The sequence below is a fragment of the Drosophila subpulchrella genome, chromosome 2L, assembly GCF_014743375.2.
Source record: "Drosophila subpulchrella strain 33 F10 #4 breed RU33 chromosome 2L, RU_Dsub_v1.1 Primary Assembly, whole genome shotgun sequence".
NCBI classification, from domain to species: domain Eukaryota; kingdom Metazoa; phylum Arthropoda; class Insecta; order Diptera; family Drosophilidae; genus Drosophila; species Drosophila subpulchrella.
In genome coordinates this window covers 6,068,026-6,092,967 of record NC_050610.1, presented here as the reverse complement: position 1 = coordinate 6,092,967, position 24,942 = coordinate 6,068,026, and the positions used below count along the sequence as shown (strand labels likewise).

The 24,942-nt window shown below is 36.4% G+C and overlaps 2 protein-coding genes across 6 annotated transcripts in view; one reads left to right on the top strand and one right to left on the bottom strand.

The window, feature by feature from the left end:
- The window catches only part of LOC119546923 (disintegrin and metalloproteinase domain-containing protein 10), a 91,480-nt gene that overhangs the window by 27,643 nt on the left and 38,895 nt on the right, over positions 1-24,942 (top strand). The window lies entirely within an intron of this gene.
- LOC119546926 (putative inorganic phosphate cotransporter) lies at positions 18,552-20,172 on the bottom strand. 2 transcript variants are annotated; one of them, XM_037853562.1, is made up of 2 exons: positions 19,678-19,870; positions 18,552-19,610 (listed from the first exon to the last, which is right to left on the bottom strand). In XM_037853562.1, exons 1-2 carry the CDS (start codon positions 19,730-19,732, stop codon positions 18,640-18,642), a joined length of 1,026 nt encoding a protein of 341 aa, XP_037709490.1. In that variant the 5' UTR covers positions 19,733-19,870; the 3' UTR covers positions 18,552-18,639. The 2 variants fall into 2 exon arrangements, with proteins under 2 accessions (XP_037709490.1, XP_037709489.1); XM_037853561.1 differs by having other exon boundaries at positions 18,552-20,172.

The window sequence follows — 24,942 nt, the reverse complement described above, 5'->3', positions numbered from 1 at the left end:
GTGGGGAGCATTGGATTAATGGCGGATAGCTCACTGAATGCGTTGAACTTTTGTGCAAAGTGCAATTGCATTTTATTTCATGCTCACTCCCTTTGGCTCTGCGTTTTTTATGCACAAATTTTTAGCAGAAAATTTCCATGGCGCCATTTGGCCATGTTTGTGCGGCCAACTAGTCCCACACTTTGAAATACAAACAAAAAAGTGTATGGCAAAGCTTATTGGTTATAGACCGTAGGGAAATTGTTTATATCAGCGAAAAAATGTAAAATACATAGCTTAAAAAGAAGGGCAAAAAACGTAACACGTAGAATTACTTGGGAATTACCGGGAAAGTAATGTTTTGAACTTTTCGCCTATGTCGACTTCTGCGTTTTTAATTATAATGTAGTGGTTCTGAACTATAATTAATTGGGTCACTGCTTTCGTACTTCTTATTAATTTTTAACATGTTCTTAAAGTCCTAATCGTATTTTGTTATAATTTAAAACACATTTTTGATTGAAAAAATCAGTAAAACCTTTCACTTAATTACCCCTACAAAAAATATTTTAAATGTTCTTAAAATGTTTTTGTATTGATAAATAAATTGATCAACCAACTGATCATTTTCAATATTTTATAATAGAGCATCTAAAATTCTTTAGAACATACCCGATGTTTTTCATATTTGCTTTGCTAATGAAAAGGATTCGTTTAGAATTTTAAGCAAATAGAACGTGAGTAGCAGGAAAATGCGTGCGGGGAAAATGTTGCCCAACCCGAGTCAAACTCATTTTTGCTACCTTGACTAGTGTAATTTATGCACGTGTGTTTTCGTATAATTCCGGAGTATGTACTTCTGTATATATGCATATATGACAGCCGTGGCAGTGCCATTGCAGTTTCATTTTGCTTTCACGGGTTTACCCGAAGCATTTTAATGCTCATTATGCATTTTTGCCGGCCTGGTCGTTGCCATTGGCATTACAAGTGCCGCCGAATCCGCCCACGCCTGTTTTATTATGTTTATTACTGTTAAATAATTTGTATGCAATTAATTTAGCTGCAGCGAAAATAAGAGGAGCCAGGACCAGCCTGATTATGGCCCGGCCGAGTTTCATTTCGCAGTTCTCATTAGTAAGCAGAGCGCTTTAACTCTGGCTCTGTTATAAGCAAAATGAGCATGAAGTTAAATAAAGTTTGTAGTTTTAAATTTGTAATGTTGTATTTTGCGCACGCAAGTTCGTTTTAGTTTATTTTATGAATAAAAGGAAGTATATCAACGAGCCTTGACAAGCATATTAAATTGCATTTTAATTAATACCGTTCTAAACTAATAATATCTAAAAAAGGGATTTGATTAAACACACTTTTTCGTCAGTTGAATACACCAGAAAATTTAGAAATAATTAATTTTATCAATTTAAGTATTGCTTCAAAAGAAATCTTTGCAGGAGAGCCCAAGTGAATAGCAAAAACAAACAAAAGTCCACAAAACAAAAAAGAACAAAAATTGCTTGCCCATAAAAGCCATAAAAAGTTCGCTGGAATTGGGAAAGCCAAAAATGTCATCATGCGCCCATAATTTAGCCGTAAAAACACAATAGGCAAAAAGGTTCTCTGCCTTTTTGATATTGAAAAACGAACAAAAAAACATGCATATATATATTTATATTGTGTTTATTGACAATCAGCAGCCATTAAAATGCCAAGTTAGACAAAACAACGTGAATTAGTCTTTCTATGCCCTTGGTCAGGAGAAAAGCCAAGTTCAAGGTTACAAATTGGATATTTGCCAAACACATAAAGCAATACAAGTTCAAATGAAATACTAAATTACTTTTATCATTTATCTTATTTAATTAGGCCTGTTGAAGGTCAAGATAAACATTACGACTAACTAAACCGTAAAACTAAATCTAAGATAGCAATCTAAGTAACAAATCAAATGAGATTGTGAAACTAGCTTACAGAAAAAACGAAAACAAAAGCAGCCAAGCGGCAACTTACAATGCCAGTGGTTAAAGCAAGGTTGTCGGAATATATTCTTCTACATAGACTCGTATGTAAAATGCTATGTTTCCAAGTTGCTAATGAGTTTTACGAATCGAGTTGCCTTCGCGTGCAAGGTGGGCCAACTAACTGAATCTCAATTATTGCTCATTATGGCATTGTTTTGATAAATTAGACTCTTTGTTTGTAGCCATTTAAAAATTACAAGCACAAATTTGAGTTCTTGTATAATTAAATCTATTCAAATCTTAAAATAATACATACAATAAATCAAGTTTCAAAGTTGGGAGTAAAGCTAAGTATAACAAAGTTCTTGAAGAGGAGCGACTAATAATTACCATCTGCTTAGCTTAAACCTATGATTAAATTATGTTTAAAAATATTATCGACCAGACCAGGGCCACTGCAGTTTCGTATCCGGTCCTGAACATTATAATTTTCATAATCGCATTAATAAACACGCATTGAAACCCTAGAGAATGTTATATTCAAGTTGATGCAATGGGAAATGTACCAAGTGCAGGGAGCGGAAAAGCAATGCGACAATCGAGAATGACGATGATGATTATGGCGATTACTATGACAGTGTTGGCTCTCTTGGAGATCCGAGGTTCGGAAAGGTTCTTGGCTACGCTTTTGCATCGACATCAGTACGCAAGTTGGCTCCATAAGGGCATTCATGACCGCCCCATGTTGCGTTGTCATTGTTGCTGTTGGTTATCTTGTTGCAGTTTATATAATCAAATCTCATGCTTCGTTAATTCAAAATGTCGTTACGTGTAACATGACAAGCATCGCTCCTTGGGCGCAACTCGAAAGTCTGCACATTGTGCCACATCATCCTGCCGGCAACAGCGGCAAACGAGTCGAAGGATGACGAAGGCGATCCCATAACTGAGCAAGTGAAACGTAAATAACACTGAGGCGCAAAACGAATCGAATAGAACAACAAACTTTGGCGTAACCACATCATCACTATCCACCCCGCTTATCGCCGTTCCCACAAAAGACGCCCTCATGTGTATGCTACACATTTCGAGGGACCTCCAAAGGCTGTGAAACTCCTGATTGCGTGTGTATCGAAACACTTTCCTTCAACAATATGGTTTCAATGTTGTTCGACAATCAAGGTACACATGTCTGTCATTTTTACAAGAGTCACTTCAAAAGGGTGTTGGGAAAACTGGACAATACTGTAACATAAAAAAAAAGATATTGGCTTACAATGTTTTTTGATAATTTTTATGGTTAGAAAAAAATCCATATAAAGAGATTGTAGCTTAGAAAATAAAAGGAAAATGTAGGACTTACATAAAATCTAATAATATAATTTTTCTTTCTTAAGAAACACGATCAATCTGTCTTTCAATATATTTCCTAATTCTTCTTAAGATGTGTGTAATTTTTTGCCAGTCACTGTAGTTTTTTCGCAGATTGGTAAAATGATTAGGGCGCCGATGATGAAGATGAGGCCTCCAAATCTTGTAAAGCTTCAATTTTGTTTACTTTTCTTTGTGCAAGGGCCAATTGTTAAAGGCCAGTTACCATTACCAGCCTACCCTGTCGTTGACAAAAAAAATTGGCTATAATCTATATCTGTTCATCTATAGTTCTGTTGGGAATTTTCTGGCTCGCCGCCGTGTTTAGCACGGTCATAAACTTTATTTGCGTTTATTGTTATTGGCATTGTCTGCTGTCATTTTATGCTGCCTATAAATTCGGGCTGCCTTCCGAACCCAAGAAACAGGATTCTAGTTTATTTATTCTTTGTAATTTCATGTTAATGGTTTTGTTGTTGTCTGCTTCTGGCTGTCCTGAATGCTGATAGTTTCTCCTGGACTTTTGTAAAACAGGATGGTAAAATAACTCCAAGGGTGAACTGTAATGCAATTTATGGCACTTTAAGCTTAACTCTTTGGGCTAAGCTTTAAACTTACTTTATTTTATGTATTTAAATATAAAAACTTATTTAACATTTTATGGTTTCTAAGGGGGTATTGGAATTTGTTCGGAGAATAACTTTTTCCATTTTCTGGGAAGATTCCAAGAATTTCTCGCTAAATAAAATGAGACAAAAATTCTTATGAATCTTTGAAGGACTTCTCAGTCGTGGCACTTGTCTCCTTATTTTTATTGGACATTTTTCGGTATGCCTTGGTCCTCGGTATCCTTTTTTGGCAAACAATCAACAGCAATTATGTCCAGCTTTCGGTTAATAGGAGTTTCCCAACCTCCCTGAAATACTTTTCATGGCCCACCAGAAGAACCCGGCCTACTCCAGACTTGCTTCTTACCAATTAACGTCAATGGAAAGGAACACAAACGTCTCTTAATGATGCTGACGACTTTTTCATCTTCCCCCCGATATTTTCCCCTTTTGTGTGTATCTTTACCGACCGCAAATTAATTGGCGCACTCACAATTTATTTTGTAATTGTAAAATTAATAAGTTTGTGGCTGCCGTGCTGTGTTGCCGCCATATTTTCAGTGCCAAAAGTGGGCGTCGCTGACTGCCTGCAACTTTTTCAGAAAAATTTTTAATTGCTAGTGTCGGCGCTGTCGTCATCGTCACAAACCGTTTCCCAACTTCCAGACGACGGCAATTCGCAACTACGGTTCATAGTTTTTTTTTTATTCTTTTAGGTTTTTTTGTTTAACTTTTAGACAGCATTGGGCCTTGCCTGTTGAAACTCTTGGGGGTACTCAGGCTGGCAGTTACCTGGTACATAGAGAACTCGAGCAGGGGGCAGAGCCATCAGCATAATGAAAAAGTTTCGAACTGTTTACCGTACAGTGGGAACGAGAATTGAACAAACGTTAAACGAAGTATACTGCATTTTTAATAGCAAACTTTTTGAAAAGTCGATTGGGACTCTGTTTATTTTAGGAGAATATGTGCAGATGCTTTCAAAATATTTTAATGGTGATGGTCATATCAACTGTTAGAAATTATTTTTTATTTAACACGGAGCATTTTATCAATAAATTTTTAGCTTTTACTTATTAAAACCACTGTTTAAACGCAGTTCTTGTGTTCATTTCCTTTGCGTTTTTCTTAGTTCTCCCTCGGCAATATGCTCATTATAAATGTGCAGTTCTTGTGTCTCAAAGCGTGCTTATAAATCAGGAGTGTATACGAATATTCATATATACACGCTCGTTTTTTCTTTTCTTTAAAAGTAAGTTGTATGCAAAAAAGGCAGGAGCAACTTTTATTTTAATGCTCTCCTCGCACTGTATGTTTTTTAGACCCTTGCAGAGGGTATAGTGATTTGAGTCAGAAGTTTGAAACGCAGTGAAGGGGACGTTTCCAATCCCATAAAGTATATATATTCTTGAGCAGCATCACTAGACGAGTCGTTTTAGCCATGTCCGTCTGTCCGTATTTCTGCCCCTTTCTATATTTTTATAGCTCCCATAGGAATTATCAAAAAATTTTTGATGTAAAAAATGATAATTTCTGTGTTTTTTGACATAATAATTTCTATTCATGGGTATATTATTCTTCTAACATTTTAGAATATCGATAAAATTTAAAAGAAAATCGGATGACTTTATCATTTATCTTTTAGTTTTTTTTAGTTTTCCTCGGAAACGACCTGCAAGGGTGTAGAATCTTCGGCTTCCCAAAGTTAGCTTTGGTTCCTGTTTTTGTGTGCCTTTTTGTCGGCGTTGCCATAGTCATAGGCTTGGTTACCCAGCTGCCGTGGTTTTTGTTGGAGCTGTCGCTATATTAGCAACGCCATTTGATAATGGATTCCTTATTTATGTATGAACAAAATCCCTATATAAGCCTGGCTGATGGCACCGCAGCGGAGATGGGGTCTAGCTGTCATGGCTTAGTTAACACGTTCAGTCGAGCACTGAAAACATGCTAAACGCTGCGGGAGGACTCATTAACAATTTAAAAATGAATTTCTTTGGAAAATTGAAAGTAGGAAAAGTGGGCTATAAACGTTGGACATTTTATCAAATTCCTTATTTATTATTTAAATGATTCAATCGATAAAATGTGTAAATGGAGAACGGCGTTTAACTAATTGTTTAATGCGTTGGCATATTTAAATTGAAATCATTTAATCAGTGGTTATTTGTACCGGGTGTTTTATTCTTAAAGAGCTTTTGGAGGCTCGTCAGGTTTATCCAAAGCCTATTCAAAACCATATAATAAAAATATTGTACCATGGAGAATAAGGAATATAAGGACGGAGATCAACAAAGCGTAACGAATTGTTACAAAATATGCGAATGGAACATATTCGGAGTGGATTCCTCAGTTTGCACATAACCCAGTTTCTGGTTTATGTATGGCAATGGCAACAGTATTGATATTTGCATATGTGCCATATGTGAAAAATTGCATATGTGGCCGGGCGAAAAGGGTAAAACAAGTGGGCGGAATGGGACGATGTGAGCGGTTTCATTTACCACAAACCCCTTTTCTAGGTTATTCATTGCTTTTGACTATGAAAAATGTTTTAGGGCATCCTAGGTCAGACTGAGCTCTTTGTTACTGAGCTGCCTCTACAATTTATGAATGTATTTAATTAAAAATTTTGTTTTTTCAAAAAATGAAGGCTGTACACTCACATCTATAAGAGCTATCTATTGGAAAGTCATTCAAACGTTAATGGCATGCATCAGCATCAGAATTTTTGTTTTGTTTTTTATTTTCGTCGTTAAAAAGATTATATGTTTGTGTTCTCCCCGATAAAAAGAGCTGAGTAATAATTAAATTAATCATAAAAATATAGAAAAGTATGAAGTGAAATCACGTGTACTTCTAAGTAAAGATGTCTTATCTGCAAATGAAAATGATATTTGCTATCCGCATGAGCTAAAAATAACAAATAGGTATACAAGTTGCGGATAACTTTATTTGTTTTTGCTAAGTATACTAGTTAGTTGTGCATTATGCGTTGATAAGAAAATGTTTTGCTCTCATTTATTATGAATAGTTTTTATGAAAATGAGTATTGAAGCTTAAATAAATTAGTCTAGTATAAATTTAATTATTACTAACACTACCCTTTCCACAAATGGAAAACTGCAATGACAGGCGGGAAACTAGCAATAAAAGTAGCTTTTATGGAGTTACAACATTGATGTTAAATAGAATGCTTTAAATTCTAATGTCCAAACGCTCATGGCTCATGTTCGTGGCGTTGTTAGCAACATCGCTGTTGTGCCCTCCAGTGCAGTAAATGACATTATTAACCCAGTTTCCCGTACTTTAAGCTCACAATACACACTCTCACATGCTTTCAGCCATCATGCGCTTCGACACCCACAACAAACAATAAAACTGTGGAAAAAAAACTTTGGCCCAGGCAGAGCATGTGGTATACCCTTCTTTTTTAATTGTTAAAAAAAATAAAATACATATACATTTTAAAAATTTTGATAAAAAAAATATCCAAATTTTAATTTGAAATAAATTAGACGGTTTTTGTATTTGAAAATCCTAACAATACCTAACGATTTTCTATTATATTCGAGACCACAAATAAGTATTTCAAATTAATTTGGGGTGCGTATAAGGCTTGGTAACTTGTAGAGTATTTAAATTCGTTAAACAAGTTTTTCAATTTTTATTTAGTTGAGCTTCTTTTTGTTGTTTATTTGTCGCTTCACATACTTCTTATTGCGTTGTACTCCCAGTTAGTAGTTGGCACTAAGCTAACGGCTTCACCCTACTTTAAATGGAGTACAAGCAACTAAACTCCAATGAAAGCAGCTTCTCTCAGCACTTGTACAGTCAACGCCTTTGTGCAGAGCTAACAAAAAAATCACATGAATGTGTAAATTAACAAACAAGAAAGATTTCACTTTTAAAACACTGTGCGGGTCTTAACAAGCAAATTGAAAATAAAAGTAAATAGTACTTCTTTACACATATTTAATAATCCAGCGTTATTTTAATCATAACTTTCCTTATCAGTAAAAAACATTTCAGCTTTAGGTTTTGGATATTTTCTTTAAATATTAAAAAATGACAATATCCCCAATACATTAAAAACTTAATGACTTTAACTTCAACTTGCACAGTCAAATAATTATAGTTTATTGTGGCTCAACTTTTAACATCTGTGGTTCGGTAAGCTTTTTGAAAAACCTCACGATGTTACCGAAGTTTTTCGAATCTCGTTTTGCCTGTGAAGTTTATAATTATCCCCCTTTTTCCTAATTTATTTTTTGGGGAACTACTACTTTTAATTACAAGTCTCGTTGAGTTTGACCATTCCCCGTCTAACTGTTGGCAATTTATGTTGCACTCGAAGAGCGCATAAAGTTTCTCAAGTGGTGAAGGCAATTTCGTACTTGACATGATGTGGCTCTGGTTCTTGGTCTTCCTGCCAAGTGGATGGGTGTTGGGGGATGGGGCATGTGGATGTGGTTTTCGGTGCTAGTTGTGTGGGCGGTTGTGCTCGGTAAGGTTAAAGCGGTGAAATCGTTAGTTAAATGAAGCCTAGTTTAGGTAAGTTTTTACTATGCAAATAAATCTGTGTAATTAGAAAGTTTCTGGCTATGTTTTCGAACTTTCATGGCAGTTAAGGGCTTGATGCTTATAATTAAAAACGGACCCAAATGAACGGCTACAATTTTAATAATTATTTCATATTTATATTTGATTTTAAATCTGTAAAAAATTGTATTACTTTATGAATATTTACTTTAATTTCAATTAATGTAACAAGCACAAAAAACTGTTAAGTATAAAAACGCCAGTTCAATTCATATAAAGCAAACATTTATAATTACTTTGGAGAGTCATTCACGAAAGGTGCTGCCCGTCGAAGTTTTATAATTGAAAATACTTGCCATGACTTTTTGAATGAGGGGGGGGACCAGACGACTGCCTCCAAACATAACCTACTCCACGTCATATTGCACTTAGTCAACTTCAGGTCACCCTTTCCTTTTAACTTTTCTCAATTAAAAAAGTTCCATTTTCAGTTCACTCAGTAAACGCACAGCGGCACTTCCACCCGCGTGTTGTAAGTGAAACACGTCCGATTTATGCGAATATTATTAACATATTAGTGACTCATCTGCAAAACTTTGGGACATCTCGGCATTCACACTCATATTGAACGAAACTATAGATAACTTTTGGGATTGGGCCTGCTTGGGGAGTTTTGGTATGAATGGTGTCGAAAAGTTTATTGTATTTCACAACATATTGCCGAAAACCGCGAGCTGCCACCTTACAAAATTACAAAACAATTTGCATATATATTTTTCTATACCTTGTGTAAACTTTGTCCTTGCCCAGGACGAAACAAATGATGAAGATGTCGTTCCCGGCTGCTGGGCAGAAGATACTCTGGCTAGACACAACTTTCGTCAAAACTAATAACCTTTGCAATATCACAATGCTGCCAGCATTTGAACCATAAACTTTTATAATAACAAACGGCGAAGAAAGAGTAGAAAATATGCTTAATGAGCTAGAAGTTCGTTTGGCTGTCTGAATTAAACTGAGCGACAAGTTTGGCTATAGATATTCAGTGGCAACTTGTTCATTGAAATAAACATAATGAAATATTGACGGAGAAGAGTTTGGGGTTGAACCAGCATGTTTTTCTCAACGTCAAACTTTTCCATTCATGACAAGGGGTGCATGAATTGATTGTTGAAAGTCATGTTGTAACTTTAAAAACTTCAGAACTACGAGTTTGACTGTCCCTGCTAGACATTGACTAATTTGGAATATGGAGGCAAAATAATCCAACATAGCTGCTATGTGTTATTATTTCCCTTTTGATATTTCTATATAAGAGTGATTCTTTGTGAAACGTATCGAGATTTTCTTTATGGTCTCAAAACGGTTTCATATTTTTATCACAATATTATACCATTTATACAGGATTTTAAAAATATTAAAAAAATTTATCCATTTGACAGAAGAAAAGATATGGCGATGTCTTTTTTTTGTTAAGATTGTGTATAACTTTAAATTACATGGTGTAGAAAGTAAAAAAAAAATCTCCTTAATTATTATTTTTGCCAACCTTTCAGATAAAAATAACTCCCATAACAGTTCCCAAGCAACTTATAGGCCAAACTTAAAAAAAAAATATTCAATCGCGGTTTTCTGCAAATCGGCATTTTTAATTTTTATAAAAAATTAGTATAATGTTCTAAACATAATCCTTGTTGAACCCTACAAATTTTGACGTGGGACCTCCATGGGTTTTCCCAGAATTAATTAAAGCAGTTTATATTAAATCAAAATCAAAGCAGTCTTTTCTTGTTATTATTTTTAAATTATGATGTAACGAACTGTTTTCGACCGTTCTACGCTCTACTTAAACGACGCGACTAACCCAGAGATATTGTTTTATATTTATGTTGCATAGCAGCCCGTGACCCATGAAAATGCAAGATACCCGACAAATCGGTAAACTTTATTGTTTGTCTTGGGCTGGTAGAATTAATTTTTTTATTGGATAAAAAATAAATGAATATAAAAATAAAATAAAATGAGGAAGTGGGCTTAGTGCATTTGAAACACTGCGAATGCGAAAGTTTTTATGATTTTTTTTATTGAATGGATTGATGCACCGGTTTTTGCAAATTTTCATATTGCTATTGATCAGAATTTTAAAGCACAATTAAAAACGATTCCGTAGATTTTACTTTTAAATGGAAGCCCACTTTCTCATTTTATTTTATTTTTATATTCATTTATTTTTTTATCCAATAAAAAAATTAATTCTACCAGCCCAAGACAAACAATAAAGTTTACCGATTTGTCGGGTATCTTGCGTCGGGCTGCTATGCAACATAAATATAAAACAATATCTCTGGGTTAGTCGCGTCGTTTAAGTAGAGCGTAGAACGGTCGAAAACAGTTCGTTACATCATAATTTAAAAATAATAACAAGAAAAGACTGCTTTGATTTTGATTTAATATAAACTGCTTTAATTAATTCTGGGGAAACCCATGGAGGTCCCACGTCAAAATTTGTAGGGTTCAACAAGGATTATGTATAGAACATTATACTAATTTTTTATAAAAATTAAAAATGCCGATTTGCAGAAAACCGCGATTGAATATTTTTTTTTTAAGTTTGGCCTATAAGTTGCTTGGGAACTGTTATGGGAGCTATTTTTATCTGAAAGGTTGGAAAAAATAATAATTAAGGAGATTTTTTTTTTATTTTCTACGCCATGTAATTTAAAGTTATTCACAATCTTAACAAAAAAAAGACACCGCCATATCTTTGCTTCTGTCAAATGGATAAATTTTTTTAATATTTTTAAAATCCTGTATAAATGGTATAATATCGTGATAGAAATATGAAACCGTTTTGAGACCATAAAGAAAATCTCGATACGTTTCACAAAGAATCACTCATAAGTAGCTATACATGCTATAAACTTGACTCGGAAAATCTTTTTGATGTTATTTTTCATTCTGATATATATAAAAAGTTCTTTCACTTACAAGTTTTTAATTACGCCAGTCCCTCGACAAGTTTCACAAACTTTTTTCAACAACCTGATTAGCTTTCATCTAATTAAAGTGATTTGTGCCTTGATGGTTTTAAGTCAAGGGAAGTTAAATCTCTACTACCTGGAGGGTCTCAGCTCCCGAGGGCTGATTAAACAGTAATAATATTTAGAGCCTAGGAGGGCCATTATACCCATTTGGGGTGACATTCTGAAATGCCCGTCAGTGATGGACTGCAAATTGAATAACATTTTCAAGAAAATGTCAGGTCCGGAGCTAAGTGCTCAAACAGACCTTGGCGCTGCTTTTGTTTGCCCGCGACTGTGTGTAATTTATTAGATTTTGGCAAATATTTTGCCAGAAGCGCATTTCACTGTCAGAAGTTGTGGCGTCATCGCCAGACAGTCGGAGGATATTCGCGATATTTCCGACCCATTCTCCTCCGGCCATCGCTGCTTATGATGTAATGTTTTTATAAGCTCTGCCATATCTCTGCGTACTCCTTGTCCCTAGCAGGAGTCGCTTGTTTGAAGAGAAGTTGCTTTTCTAGACAGTTTTCCCTTTTTGGACCGAACGCCCTGAACGTTTTCCTTCCTTTGTTTTCCTTGTTTGAGCAAGCAACTCGACTCCGTCTCACTTTTTATTCCGCCAGCTCCTTGTGCTTTTCCCGTTTTCCGTTTTCCCGTTTGCTTGCAGCTGACAGCTGCCTGCCAATAGTTGATTTTCCCAATATACGTTTTCCACTTGATTTTCCCCATGGCTGCATTCGGTTTCCCATGCGAAATTCACTGGTCAAGTGACGGGTTTCTATTTGCCCGATTTTGTTGAATTAAATCTAATTTAATGTGGGCTAAGGAACATTTTATTGATAAGTTAATATTAATTTTAAATTTTATACAACAATATAAGTGTTTATTTGATAAGCAAACACTATGAGTGATTCTTTGTGAAACTTTCGAATTTTTTTTATGATTTCACAACGATTTCTTATTTTTATTACCACACCATTTATATATGATTAAAAAAAACCATTTGACAGAAGCAAAAATATTTTTGTTTATTTTATTTATAATTTTTTTTTTTTTTTTTAATTACATGGGGTAAAAAATAAAATAAAAATACTTATACATTATTATTTTTGCCAATCTTTCAGATAAAAATAACATTCAAATCAGTTTCACAAGGAATCACGCATATATGTTATAGTGATTCCCCACTGAAATTAGATTTATTACTAAATTCCCAATGGCTAATTCGAATAGTGAAATAAATCTTCGGTCCGAGCTCCTCCCCCGAGAAGAAGGTATTCCCTATATTTGTCCATACGATCCAATGCCAGAAACTTTCTGTTTTTTCTTGGCTGTAAATATTGATTTCGCGCAAAGCACGTGCGCCACTTGAGCGCTTAGATTTTCGCAGAGGACCAAATAGGCTGAAGGATGAAGTGATGGTGGGTTAAGCGACTCGTATGCCCTTTCTTCTTTCTTTTTATATATATATATATGTACATATACACATAGCTTTCTGTTTGTGTGGAGCTTTGGCACACGTCCTTGTGCTAGTTTCCAAGTTGCCTGCTGGCTTTTTCGCTGATGTCTGGCTTTTTGGCTGCCTTGGAAATTGAAAGTCTTTCGTTCGCCTTGTTCTGAAAACATTTAACGTAATGCCAGGACACGTGCTCCTGCCATCAATTGAGCTTCTGTTGCCATTTATTTACCTAACTGTTTGCTGCTATGTGTTAAGTGCTAATTGGGTTACTCGTATTTTATCACCCTGCCACACAGTCCGTCCCTAAATGGCCACATGTACTCGTCTGTTGGCTGGTAAATTTTTAAAATTACTTGATGGCTAATGCCGCTAATTATTTCAAAGTGTGCTCTAGTGCTTTAGGGCTTGCTAAGCTGCACGAAAAACAGAATAGAAAAATTCTTAAGCCTTCGCTCTGTCCGAGGATCCTTTCCACTTTGGAGTGGCTAATTAAAGTTTTAAGTTTTTTGGCCAGGCCATTTGAGGAGGAGGAGGAGCAGCTATTTTTTGGCAGCTACGGTCCCAGATGTTTGGCCGCTGAAGTATAAAAGTTTTTCAATATATTTTAGGTAAACATATTTCGCAAAGATCAGCCCAATTAGATTTTTGTGGCAAAGCAGGGAATCTAAGAGAAAACTAAAGGACGTTTACTGGATTTATTTAAAAGCAAAATAACGATAGGATGCCTGATTTAGCATAATCAATCACCTTTAAAATGCCTCTTATGCAAATTTAAACTATAAATATCTTTCAAAGGCGGTCGCACAATTTGTGCAAATTAATGGAGAGCTTGACATTTTAGCATAAATATACCGATAAACACATCAACGCCCAGATAACAATTTTGAGTATCATTAGGGGCGAATCCAAAACCCTTTAGGGCTAGACGATATTCCTGGGAAAATGCCAGACGCCAACGCAAATAGACATAAATTTAAATGGCTAAGGGCCTCGGTTTGCAATCTCCATGCCCCACCATAGGGCCGCATCCCCGCATCATTTCCCCATTTCCTCCACCAACCGACCGAGTCTGTCAAAACAAATGTTTCGCCAGAGGAGCAGAGGGAGGTGCGGAATGCAGGCCAACTGCAATATTGCAAGTTGCAGCTGCAGCTGGTTGCAACCACCAACTGTGAGTGTCCTTTGGTGGTTATGGCGCCGCTGCTGCGATGCCACATAATCAGGACAAGTATCCTGGGTGTGCGACATTCTGCCAGGTTGCTTGTGCATTATAATTATTATTTTCCATGCATTTCTATGCACTGAAACAACTTAAATGTTTTCTTGGTTCCTAAAAATGTTTTAAAAATAATTAAATAATTAAAGACCCTTAGAATCGATTTAGTTTTTGTATAAAGGTTTCTTTGCTTGCCAAACGCGTAAGTAATTGTTCCCAATTTGCATTAACAGTCACGCATTTGCTTTAATAAAACGTACGGATGTGAAATTTGGAGCAGGGCTGTACATAAAATTATTTAGTACCTATTTTATTATGAGAAAATAAAAACAAATGTGTATTTTAAAAATAAAATGTTATAATGTGGGTAGTCTGGGTAGGTTTACAATCTAGACATTTACTCTGTTAAAATCTTTCCAGAGTGACTATGGATTGGACTCTAAGAAACATAAAATGTTTATGCAAAATCTATAACTCGAAATACCAATATTTTTCTGTCTGCAATGGGAGTTACCTTTGTTGGAGCTCTTTAGCCGGCTTTATTCATCTGGTCTGGCCTCAATGTGCAGGTGACATTACTGCGGAAGAAGAACGAGGCGGCAGCAGCAACAAACTTAGCCTTGAGCAAAAGTTGAGCTCTGGCCCCGTGATGATGATTTATGCACGTGTTTAGTGTGAAAAATTTAAATTAAATGCATACATGGTAGCGAAAGTGTTGCCGAGAGAATCCTTTTGCACACTTCTGTGCCCATTTCTGGATATTCATCAGGAGGAGGAGCATTGGAAGGCAGGACTTGTGGTCGGCCCAGGAAGTGAAAGTGTGTGTGGGGTGGGGTGGTGACGTCTCTTGGTTCCGTATTTGGGTCACTGGTCATTATCAAGATGTAGCTAAAGAAATGCCGTAAACTGGAGCTGCGACGAGTCCAAGTCCCCCGGCTCCTTCTGCCGTCTTGGCTCATTTGATATGCAGGGCAGATAAAGGCCAACGCGCATTCAGCCCTCAGCTCCACTGTTTGCCTGAAAGAGGAGCGAGCCAACAATGAGGCGATAGTTTAATGGCAGAGCAAACTGTTGAGCAAGCACATCTTCTTTGCCAAGCCATCGAACGAGGGGAGTTCCTTAAGTAGGCAATCGTTTACATTGCATAAGTAAACCGATTTATGTAAAGACTTCCTTAGCCATGTTAAAAACTATACGTTTTAGATTTAATCAATTTTACCTACCCTTAATTAGGAATATTTTTTTAACAATTTGGAAGCTGTTGCAATATTGCTTTTCGCTTTCCGTTGATTTCTATAATTACAACAATACACTCAAAAAATTATGGGGTCAAATTGACCAACATAATAGTTAAAATCCCATCAAATTGTCAATTTGATGAATGAAATAGTTACTTTCACAGCAACAAAATACACACAACCTACTATTTTATGGTAGTTTTACTGTTAAATGGTAACCTAAGCAACAACAAAATACACAGCACCGTTTGAATAGTTGCTAACGTTTTTTCTTATAGTTATTTAACCATCCATAACTTTCAATTTTATCTATAAATTTTTTGTAAATTATTAATTAAATTTTTTTTTGGGACTTTAAAGTTTGTGTGATTTTTACCTTAACCAGACAGTTAAGTAAATTATTTTATACAATATCCAGTTTCATGATCTAAGTTTTACTGATAACCATAGATTTCTTCTATTAAAATACATAGTTAAAAAACTAAAAATTTTTTATTTTCTAAAGAGTAGCTAATTTATTTGAATTGATTTAAGCCCCAATAAAGGACCAATATAGTTTAAAGCGTTATAGGTTGAAAATTGACTATTTGTCCTGATGAGCTTGCATTTCACCCCCAAATTGACTTTCGGTGCTCTTTGAAAGATTTTTATTTTTTTCTTGGTTTTCTTATTTTTTTTTTTACCCACGCCAAAGGAGCTTTCCGGACTTCCTACCGTAGAGAACCATTTGAAAGAAGGCGCAATAATTCTTTTCCCAGCTGGCGGCTTTATCCTTTCACACATTTCACGCCCAAAACTCGGTGGGAATGGCAGGCCACGCCCACAGTCTGACGAAACGCCTTTCAATTTCCAGCCGTACATTTTTGCATTGCATACCTTTGAACGTTGTGTGCCAGGAAAAAGACTGCAATTGTTTGCACTTTTTCCCCACTGGCATCCCGTCTGCAATTTACGCGCCCCTGTTTGAGCCTTTTGTTAACAGAAGGAGAAAAACTCAAGGAAAATGGAAAATGAAAAGGAATTGCTTCAAAACTCACCTTTGGGGGCCGCCATCGCCACCTCTTTGAGCGGTAGATTTTCACTTTTCTCTCTCGGCATACATATATCATGTATGCACATATTTTACTCTTTTGGTGTTGGCCTTAAAACAAATTGCATAGACATTTGTTATTTCGGCTTAGACGGCTTTCAGCTTGTTCTATTTGTATTTATTTTATTGTCCTTATATACATTTAAATATATGTACCTATCTTTGCATGTACATATGTATCTATCTACCATCCCACATTTGCAAAGAAAATATATCGAAATAGCAAAAGGAAATTGCATTTTTATAACCCCACTACGTTTCCTTTCGGATTTCTTAAGTCCCCTTTATACCTGTTGTTTATTTATTACCTTTTTCTCGCCAACTGACTGAGTTTGTGTGTCTTGTATGTACGATTTTCTTCGTTTCGCTTTTTTGGCTTTGTCTCTGGCATCTTCGTTGGCCTTTTATTTTTCGTGTCCTTTTTTTGGGACTTAAACTTTCTTCTTACGATTTTCCCGCCCCATGTGGCCCAAGTGCGAAGGTGTGTTCGCTGGGTAAGGTAAAATTTATAATGTGAATTGTGGTATTTAAAGACAAATTTTATGGCTTTTTAGTTGACAGTCGAGAGCCGACAGCATAATTCAGGTGCCCGCAGAAGTAGGCAATGATATTTTATGGCACTTGATGGCTTTTCCTTGGGAGCCACTTTCCTGAATAGCGATTATAAATATTATTACCAAGACTAGCGATGTCATAAAAAAAAACACTTAAACTAATTAGAATTTTTTTTTTTATTTTCAGGTAATTTTACTGGCTTAAACATGGAGTATAATGGTAAAATAAAAAATGTGTTTCTAAAAATCACTGATCATTTATTTTAAAAGTAATAACGCAATATTTACTTGCTAGAAAATTTAAGTTTTAAAACCAATCAGACAAAGAAAGCTTGGCCTCCACCCAAGTCAATTGAAACAGTTTGAAGTCTGGAATGGCTGAAGAAACTTGTTTGGTTTAGTTCAGCAAAAGTAAATAAGCCAAAGTGTCATGGTTGGTTGACCGATGACCAAAAGCCATTCATTTTAAGAGACATCATAATCAAGTCTGCCGGGAAGGTCGGCCAAAGTGCAACTGGAAACGCTATCTGTCATGTGTTGCACACTATATATGTATGTGCAAAACGGAAATTATTTATTAATTGCCCACACCACCGCATTCCAGGCCGCACAAGAAGAGGCGAAATCTGGGCACAATTAAATCGATATAAGAGTTGCACAGCAAACATCATGGCCGGCTGACCAGGCCCACAAAATATTTCATGCGTTGTCGAACGAAATGAATGCATAAATAATTGATTTAATTTTCGTGTTGACTACAAATGAAGCGCTTAAACGAACGAATGAAGGGAGTAGAGTGCGGTTCATTGGCCAGAACAGCAGCATGGCTCATAATATATGCAAATTTCGCATTATCAACGCGGAACAAACAAATAAATGCATTCTAAAAACCGAATATAAAAGCAGTGTAAATAAAAGACCATCTAAAATACATAGACAAACTACCGTTTAGAACATGGCTTATTAAAACCTATTATTTTAAAGTTTGATTTAGAAAAGGAAATTTTTTAAAAATACTAATTACAAAAGTGAAGTAATATAATGCAAGTCAATCTTCTTAGCCAGTTGAGGTATTATTTAATTTCTTTTGGTGTAATGGACATGACAAATAGACTAAACTGAAACTGAATTAAATTGGGGAAAACGCATATTGCGAATGCTGACACTTTTTGTTTTTGTAAACTGTGTGGTTTTTGTGCCTACGGAAATATATATGTATGCAAAAATGTAAATATGAATTATACATTTATGTTTAAAATGTTTTTTGCTGCTGTCTCTGTTGCAATTTTTCTATTCTCTGTGCCATTGCTGTCACTCGCTTAAAAATTTATAAATTCATGAGTATGTACATATGTGCTTAAATTTATTTTTTGTGAAGCTAAGTTTTGGTTAAAGTATGTGTTTTGTTTAAAGTATCAAAAACTTGCAAATATATTCAAAAACCATTTTCCACCAAATTTTAAAATTATTAATAACATTTTTAAAAACTGTAAAATATAAACAGCAATGCACACCATAGACAAATCAATTTTTACTCAAGTGAAATTTAAATAGTAGACAACCACTTATAAGACCTCATGATCAAAAATAAAACCAGCAGATTATGTCGCCTCCTTCTTCTTATTTGAGTTGGTGCCGTCGTTGAAGGGCTGTATTTCGCCAGAGGCCCAAATGCAATAAATAACCGCCGTGATGCAAAGGACGGCAAAGGCCACCCAAAAGACGATTCGCCATTCCAGCAGGGTGGCATTCGGGGTCATCACACCCACCAGATAGGGCGAAATAACGCCCGTGATCGCACCAATGCCGTTGGTGATGGCCATCAATGTACCGGCATAATTGGGACTCATGTCCAGCGGCGTGAGCTTCATTCCGGCATAGTAGGTGCCCATCAGACCCATGGCGATCGTAAATAGGGCAACGACCAAAGCGCGATTGCATCCGGCATAGGAGGCGGCGACCATGAAGACGGCTGGCCCAAAGGCGGCCAAACCCGTCATCAGTTTTCTCGTATTCGTAGTGTTCATGCAGTGACGTTTGATCATCTGATCGGCCACACAGCCACTGGCCAGCGACAAAATCCACATGACAACATAGGGCAAAGAGGAATACAGGCCATTCGACTTGATCGAGAACCGCAACACATCGGCCATATATTTGGGCAAGTACGATACCATGATGTAGAATCCCCAATCGTGACCAATTTGTGCACTAATTAGTGCCCACATGGGTACATTCGTAAAAATGGCCTTAAACGGCGTTTTCGGCTTATTCTTATCCTGTGGCGGTATTTCCGTGTACAAATACTCGCGCTCTTTTGGCTTGATAAATGGATGAGTGTATGGGGTACTGAAACAAATCAGCGTGAAAATAATAAACCACGCAAAGGCTATGATTGCGAAGATGTAGAACACCCACGGCCAGTCCATAGCGTCGAGTATCAAGCCGGATAGCAAATTGCCAGCGATACTACCGACCTGACCACCGCCGAGAACCAGGGCACCCAGCATTCCTCTCTCGTTTGCTGGCACCCAGGCGGCCAGTAAAACACTCAGGGCCGGAAAGGTCGTACCTTCACCCAATCCCATAAAGACACGGAGAACGATCAGTGCATCGGCTCCGCCATAAACGATACATACCGGTGTGAGGACTGTGAATACCGCCGTGAACAAGATTCCAATGCTCAATGTCCATTTACCGCCAAATTTGTCAGCCAATATGCCACCCGGCAAGTGGGTTACAATGTATCCAATGTAGAAGGAGGCCAGAATCAAGCCCTGTTTCTCCTCGGACCATTCATAGGAACCACCTTCCCGGCTAGTTGGACCCTGACTATCCTCGTCCGCCTCACAGATTGATTCGCCATGGGGCTTATCCGTATAGTTCTGTTTCACCACCAACACTGTGATGGCCTGCGAAAGGCAAACGCGCATGGTATAGGCATTAAAGATGGCAAAGAATCCCATGATGGCCAGAATCCACCGTTGAGGTACAATGAAGAATTTTGACAGCTTTACGCCCCACTCAGGCTGTTGCGGCAAATCAGCCATGTTCCTAAAAATCCTTAAATTTTGTTTAAATAATAACTTTTCCAAATGTAAACATATTAATTCAATGGAATTTGAAAGCGAGTGCCTACTCTACTTAAAATCCAAAACATAATAATTGGTATTATAGTTCTCGCTATGAAATAAATGTAAATAAAATGTTGGGTATATATTTGATTTGGAATACATAGAAATATCAATTTACATTGTCAATTTATTAATTCAAATTTTAAAATTCGAATATTCGAAACTCCGAAATAGAGAAAACACCCAATAGCAAGATAGTGATCATATTAGGGCGATACGACCCTTTGCTAGTAGTATTGATAATGAATTTCATTAAAATGATCATATCTTGTTCAACTTTTTTCTGTGTATTTTCTAACAAAAGTAAAAATGCTGTCGCCTACAGAGTTATTATATTTTTCTTACTTTTTCGGCAGTTTAACTAAAGCACTTAGCTCAGCATATGAACCATATGTGTACGAATGGTGTGCCTTTGGAATAACCCACTTCCTGTTTCCATGTGCCCGTTCTCGACATCTGTGGGCTTTTTTGTTTACCCGACTACTTGGCGGTACCGAGCAGTCCCAAGATGTCCCTAACAATTACATTTCCCTCACAATTTATGTATGTTTTGCAACCTTTTCTTCTGCTTCTTCTTTTTCGCCTTCGTCGTCGTCATCTATTGTTTTGAATAAGAGTGAGTTTGAGTTGAGTCACATATGTGTGGCGGTTGTGCAGGATGGGAGATTGGTGGGTTTTGACAACCGCAGGCGCAGGTCCTTGCGGTGGCCTAACCAAGGAAGGGCTTCCATTTTCATCATCATAAAGTCTGTTGAAGGGAAATCGATATGGGCAACTTAATCATGAAATGAAGTCGCCGTCAAGTTGTCTTTCATTTTCAATTCCATTCTCAGCACCTCTCGTACTTCCCTCCATAGTACCCATTCCAAGTACCAACCCCTCCAGGGCTTTTTGTTTACCTATAGAGTGCGAAGGGCCAAAAACTTTTCCCTAGGTTTAGTTTGGTTCAGTGCGGAGGGGCTTGGTGGATCGGCGTGGTTCATTTTGCTTCGCTTCGGTTTTTGGTTTGACTGGAATTGTTTTGTTTGTTTGTTTTCATGTCTAAGTTAGCTTACTTTTGTGAAAAAGTTTCTCCCTGCTATCCGCTATGGCTTATGCTTTCAATCACCGTTTCGTTCCACCGATACTCTGCGCCCCTGTTGCTAACATTTTTTGTTCATTTCCGTTTCGACTTCCTTTGCAGCTTCGTGGGGCTCTATCCGTTTTAGCCCAGAAATGCAGGTCAGGTCAGTTCAGTGCAGTATTATATTAATTTTTTGCCTTTTCCCCCTTCGTTTTGGGGTCAACATCCTATTCAGTGGCCCACAGGAACTGGCAATAATTGCCCGTTTTGGGATTTTGGGTTCCTACATACTATTGAAGAATATTTCGTAAGCTGGTTCTAGGAGTTTGAACATGACATGCCTCCAAATTAGTTATACAAACGTTAATGATAATCTAGGTATTTTAGAATATGTACTTATTGTTAATATATTAAAAAACAATCTTGTACTTTTATGATCTTAATTTGCCAAATAGAATAATCAATGTCTTTGCATTCCCATGATTATTGGGATTCTGAAGTTGTTTCTATTTACTTAATTGCCAAACTAAATCTCCTAAATTGCTACATGTGTTGTTTTTAGTAAGCCTAAAAATCGGGAAATAAAAATCAGCTCAACAGTGCATGTGGGATTGTTAAGTCTAAATGTCAAAAGGATCGTCGGTATCGTCATTCCTGAATTTTATACTATTTATCGACGATACATTGACCCACTTTGGGTTGGTAAAACCCTAACAAAAAAAGAAACCTTCAATTATTCTCCACCCACTGCCCGACGAGTAACTGACGTTGAGCAAGGACTGCGAAAAAAAATATGCATGACAGCGAAAGGCCATGCCAGGAGAAATATTTTATGAGCTTCCATACATTTTTTATGTTATTTAAAGTTCATTATAAAAATACGTCAGTCACAAGAAATGGAGAAAATTATGGAAATAAAGCGAGTGAGCTTCGTTTAAAACAAGAAGCACAAATTGTATTATTTTTTGTTTGGTGTGGAAAATACATTTTGGTTTAGCTAGAGAACTTTTAATATTATTTCATGGAAAACTTTCACAAAAAATTATGACACGAAAACCTTAAGGAAATTAATTTACAATTATATTTGTTGAAGTTATTCAATTAAACTGCTAGCAGTGACTAACAAATAGTTTCCCTAGCTAAATTTTAGATTTTTAACTCAAAGTTTTTTGACTTTGTTGAAAATAAATAAATATGGGTCTTGTTTTTTCCTTTCCCAATGCTTGACAATATCACTGCTCACCATATTTTTGTGAGTAAATGAAACTTTTTCTGTATGTTTATTATGTGTATGCATATATCAATCCATTTGCCGCGCTCGACAGTATTTTAAACTTTATTCATGTCTTTCCACGTCACTGCTCAGTCAGAATACTGTTGTTTGTTTCAAAAAAATGAGAAAAAATAGGAAAAGTTATTATTTTTCTTCGAATATTTTCTTGTTGCTAACTCATTTTTTGCTGCTGAGTGAATGTTTCCATATTTATGGTATTTCGCTCTTGCTTTCTCATATTTCAGCAACCAACATATTTTTGCCAGTTCAATCGGAGGAACCTTGCTGTTTCCTCTCGTCCTTGGCCTGTGGAAATTCTTCAGTTTTGTGATTGAAAGGCATTTTGGTTGGCTTGGTTTGGGTTGTTGGCATGGCTGCGAGGCTTGTAATGCGTATGCTCAACAATTCCGTTGCATGTCACATTGTTGCCCGATATGCCTGCAACATAGTTGAGCAAAGCTTTTTGTTCCCTTCCACTCTGCTGATAAGTGTTGCAACGTGCAACTATTAAATAGTTTCCCAGCTGCCATTTTCAAGTTTCTTGGCCCACGGCCCATTCTTGGGGAACTTCTTGTGCCACTTAGATGGCAACTTAAGGACGAAAGAATCGGGACTGAAGTTTAAATCGAGGTCGATTTTTTATGCACCCTTATTTAACAGTAACATTTTGTAGATAGAGGGAACAATAACATGTTTTATGTTCTGCTTTGTTCGTCGTTATGCAGTCTTGTAATCCTATTCCCCTTTAAAACTTGAAACTAATATTCTGGTAATTACTAATAATTTGTTTGAATATATCCTGCTTGATTATATCCTCGAATAAGCTTGCTTATATGTAATTGATACCTTGTGTTGGAACGATATTACTTGGTTTGCATTACGAAATCCTTAGCTTTGTTGCTAAGTTGTGGTGATAAGTTTGAAATTGCATGTTTTATAGAAGGATTGCTTATAATTGTGCAATTCAATAATTATTCTGAACATCTTTAAATTATTCTGAAGCATTTATATAGGTGGAGCTGAATTGATTTCATATTAGGTTGATTCAATAGCATAGTTATGACTTACAAATATAAAGCAATAATAGAACCATTTTATTAAGATTGCGTTACGAAAACCTTTATATTATTGCTAAGTTGTGGTGATTAGTTTAAATTGCATGGTTTATAGAAGGTAACCTTTGCTTATAATTGAGATACTCAATAATCATTCCGAATATAATTTAATTACTCTGAAGCATCTATGTAGGTGTGCATCTGAATTGGTTTCATATTAAATTGATTCTATAGCAAAGTTATGGTTTACAAATACAATGCAATAGCTTAAATGTCGATTGTCCCTCACCTGTCTGTCAACTCATCATCGCTCTGGTCTGGCATCTTACTTAAGTTAACAAACATTCATAATTGTTCTCATATTTGAGTTTGTTTGCCTACGTCTCAAGTTGATGTGGCTGCACTCAAGGGATTTAGTTGGTAACTGAAATGGTTATGGTTGCCGTGATTGTGAGTGCTTCCCTGTTGTGGTTTTGAAGCTCATTAAAATTTTGGTTTATAAGCTGCAATGTCGACATGCTGAATGTATGATTTTGGATATTGTGTGGTATTTGTATTTATCCTAGTTTAAATAACTATAGGTTGGTTTGTCCTTTTGTACAACTCTAATTACAGTTACCGAATATCTCTTGGGTTAAATGTTAAATTGTATATTTTATAGAGGACACTAATCTAGAACCTTTTCCAAATATCGCAATCGATAATTTAATTAAGGGAACTAGAAAAAAAGCTATAGATGCTAAAGGTATTCTCCGTAAATTGTGAACTGGAGAAGCAATTAGTTAACAAGTTACGTATTCACGGTAGGGACCCTTGTTCCTTTGGTTATCGCAGTGGTGATATCCGCCGAAGTCCGGTAGGACCCTTTATTCGTAGCCTCGCCCATCCAAATTACTGACACATCAGTTGGTATTGTCTTTTGCCTTTGTCTACGGAAATAGCGCAACGGGAAAATCAAACTAATCAGTTGAATGATTGGCGTCGACAGCCGATGAACAATGGCCACGTCCGACATCCTCTCGATATCCTGCGAATGAATGTTGTCGCTCGTTTCAGTCAACTTTTCTACCTTTTTCGCATTTAACGAGATTTTCTCATCCCTTCTCACCATCCCGTCGTATGGAAATTGTTCGATCGAGGGCATGCCATGGCTGAAATTACTTTATAGCTTGCTTCATTTAGTTTATAACGCGCAGGGTTTTCTTTTTTTTTTCTCCGCCTTTTACCCCTTACTCACTGGCATTTTTTAATTTGCCTTAATTTGAACCTGCCTGGACATCAATTATACATATAGCTATCTTGGCTGGACTGGCTTTGTCCTCCTTTGGCCAAAGTGGATTAGCTTTGTGCTGTGAGTGGCGGAGCGCTACTTCAAGTTA

Excerpts from the sequence above, each read along its gene's own strand:
- LOC119546926 (XM_037853561.1), bottom strand. The coding sequence starts at position 20,088 with ATGGCTGATTTGCCGCAACAGCCTGAGTGGGGCGTAAAGCTGTCAAAA.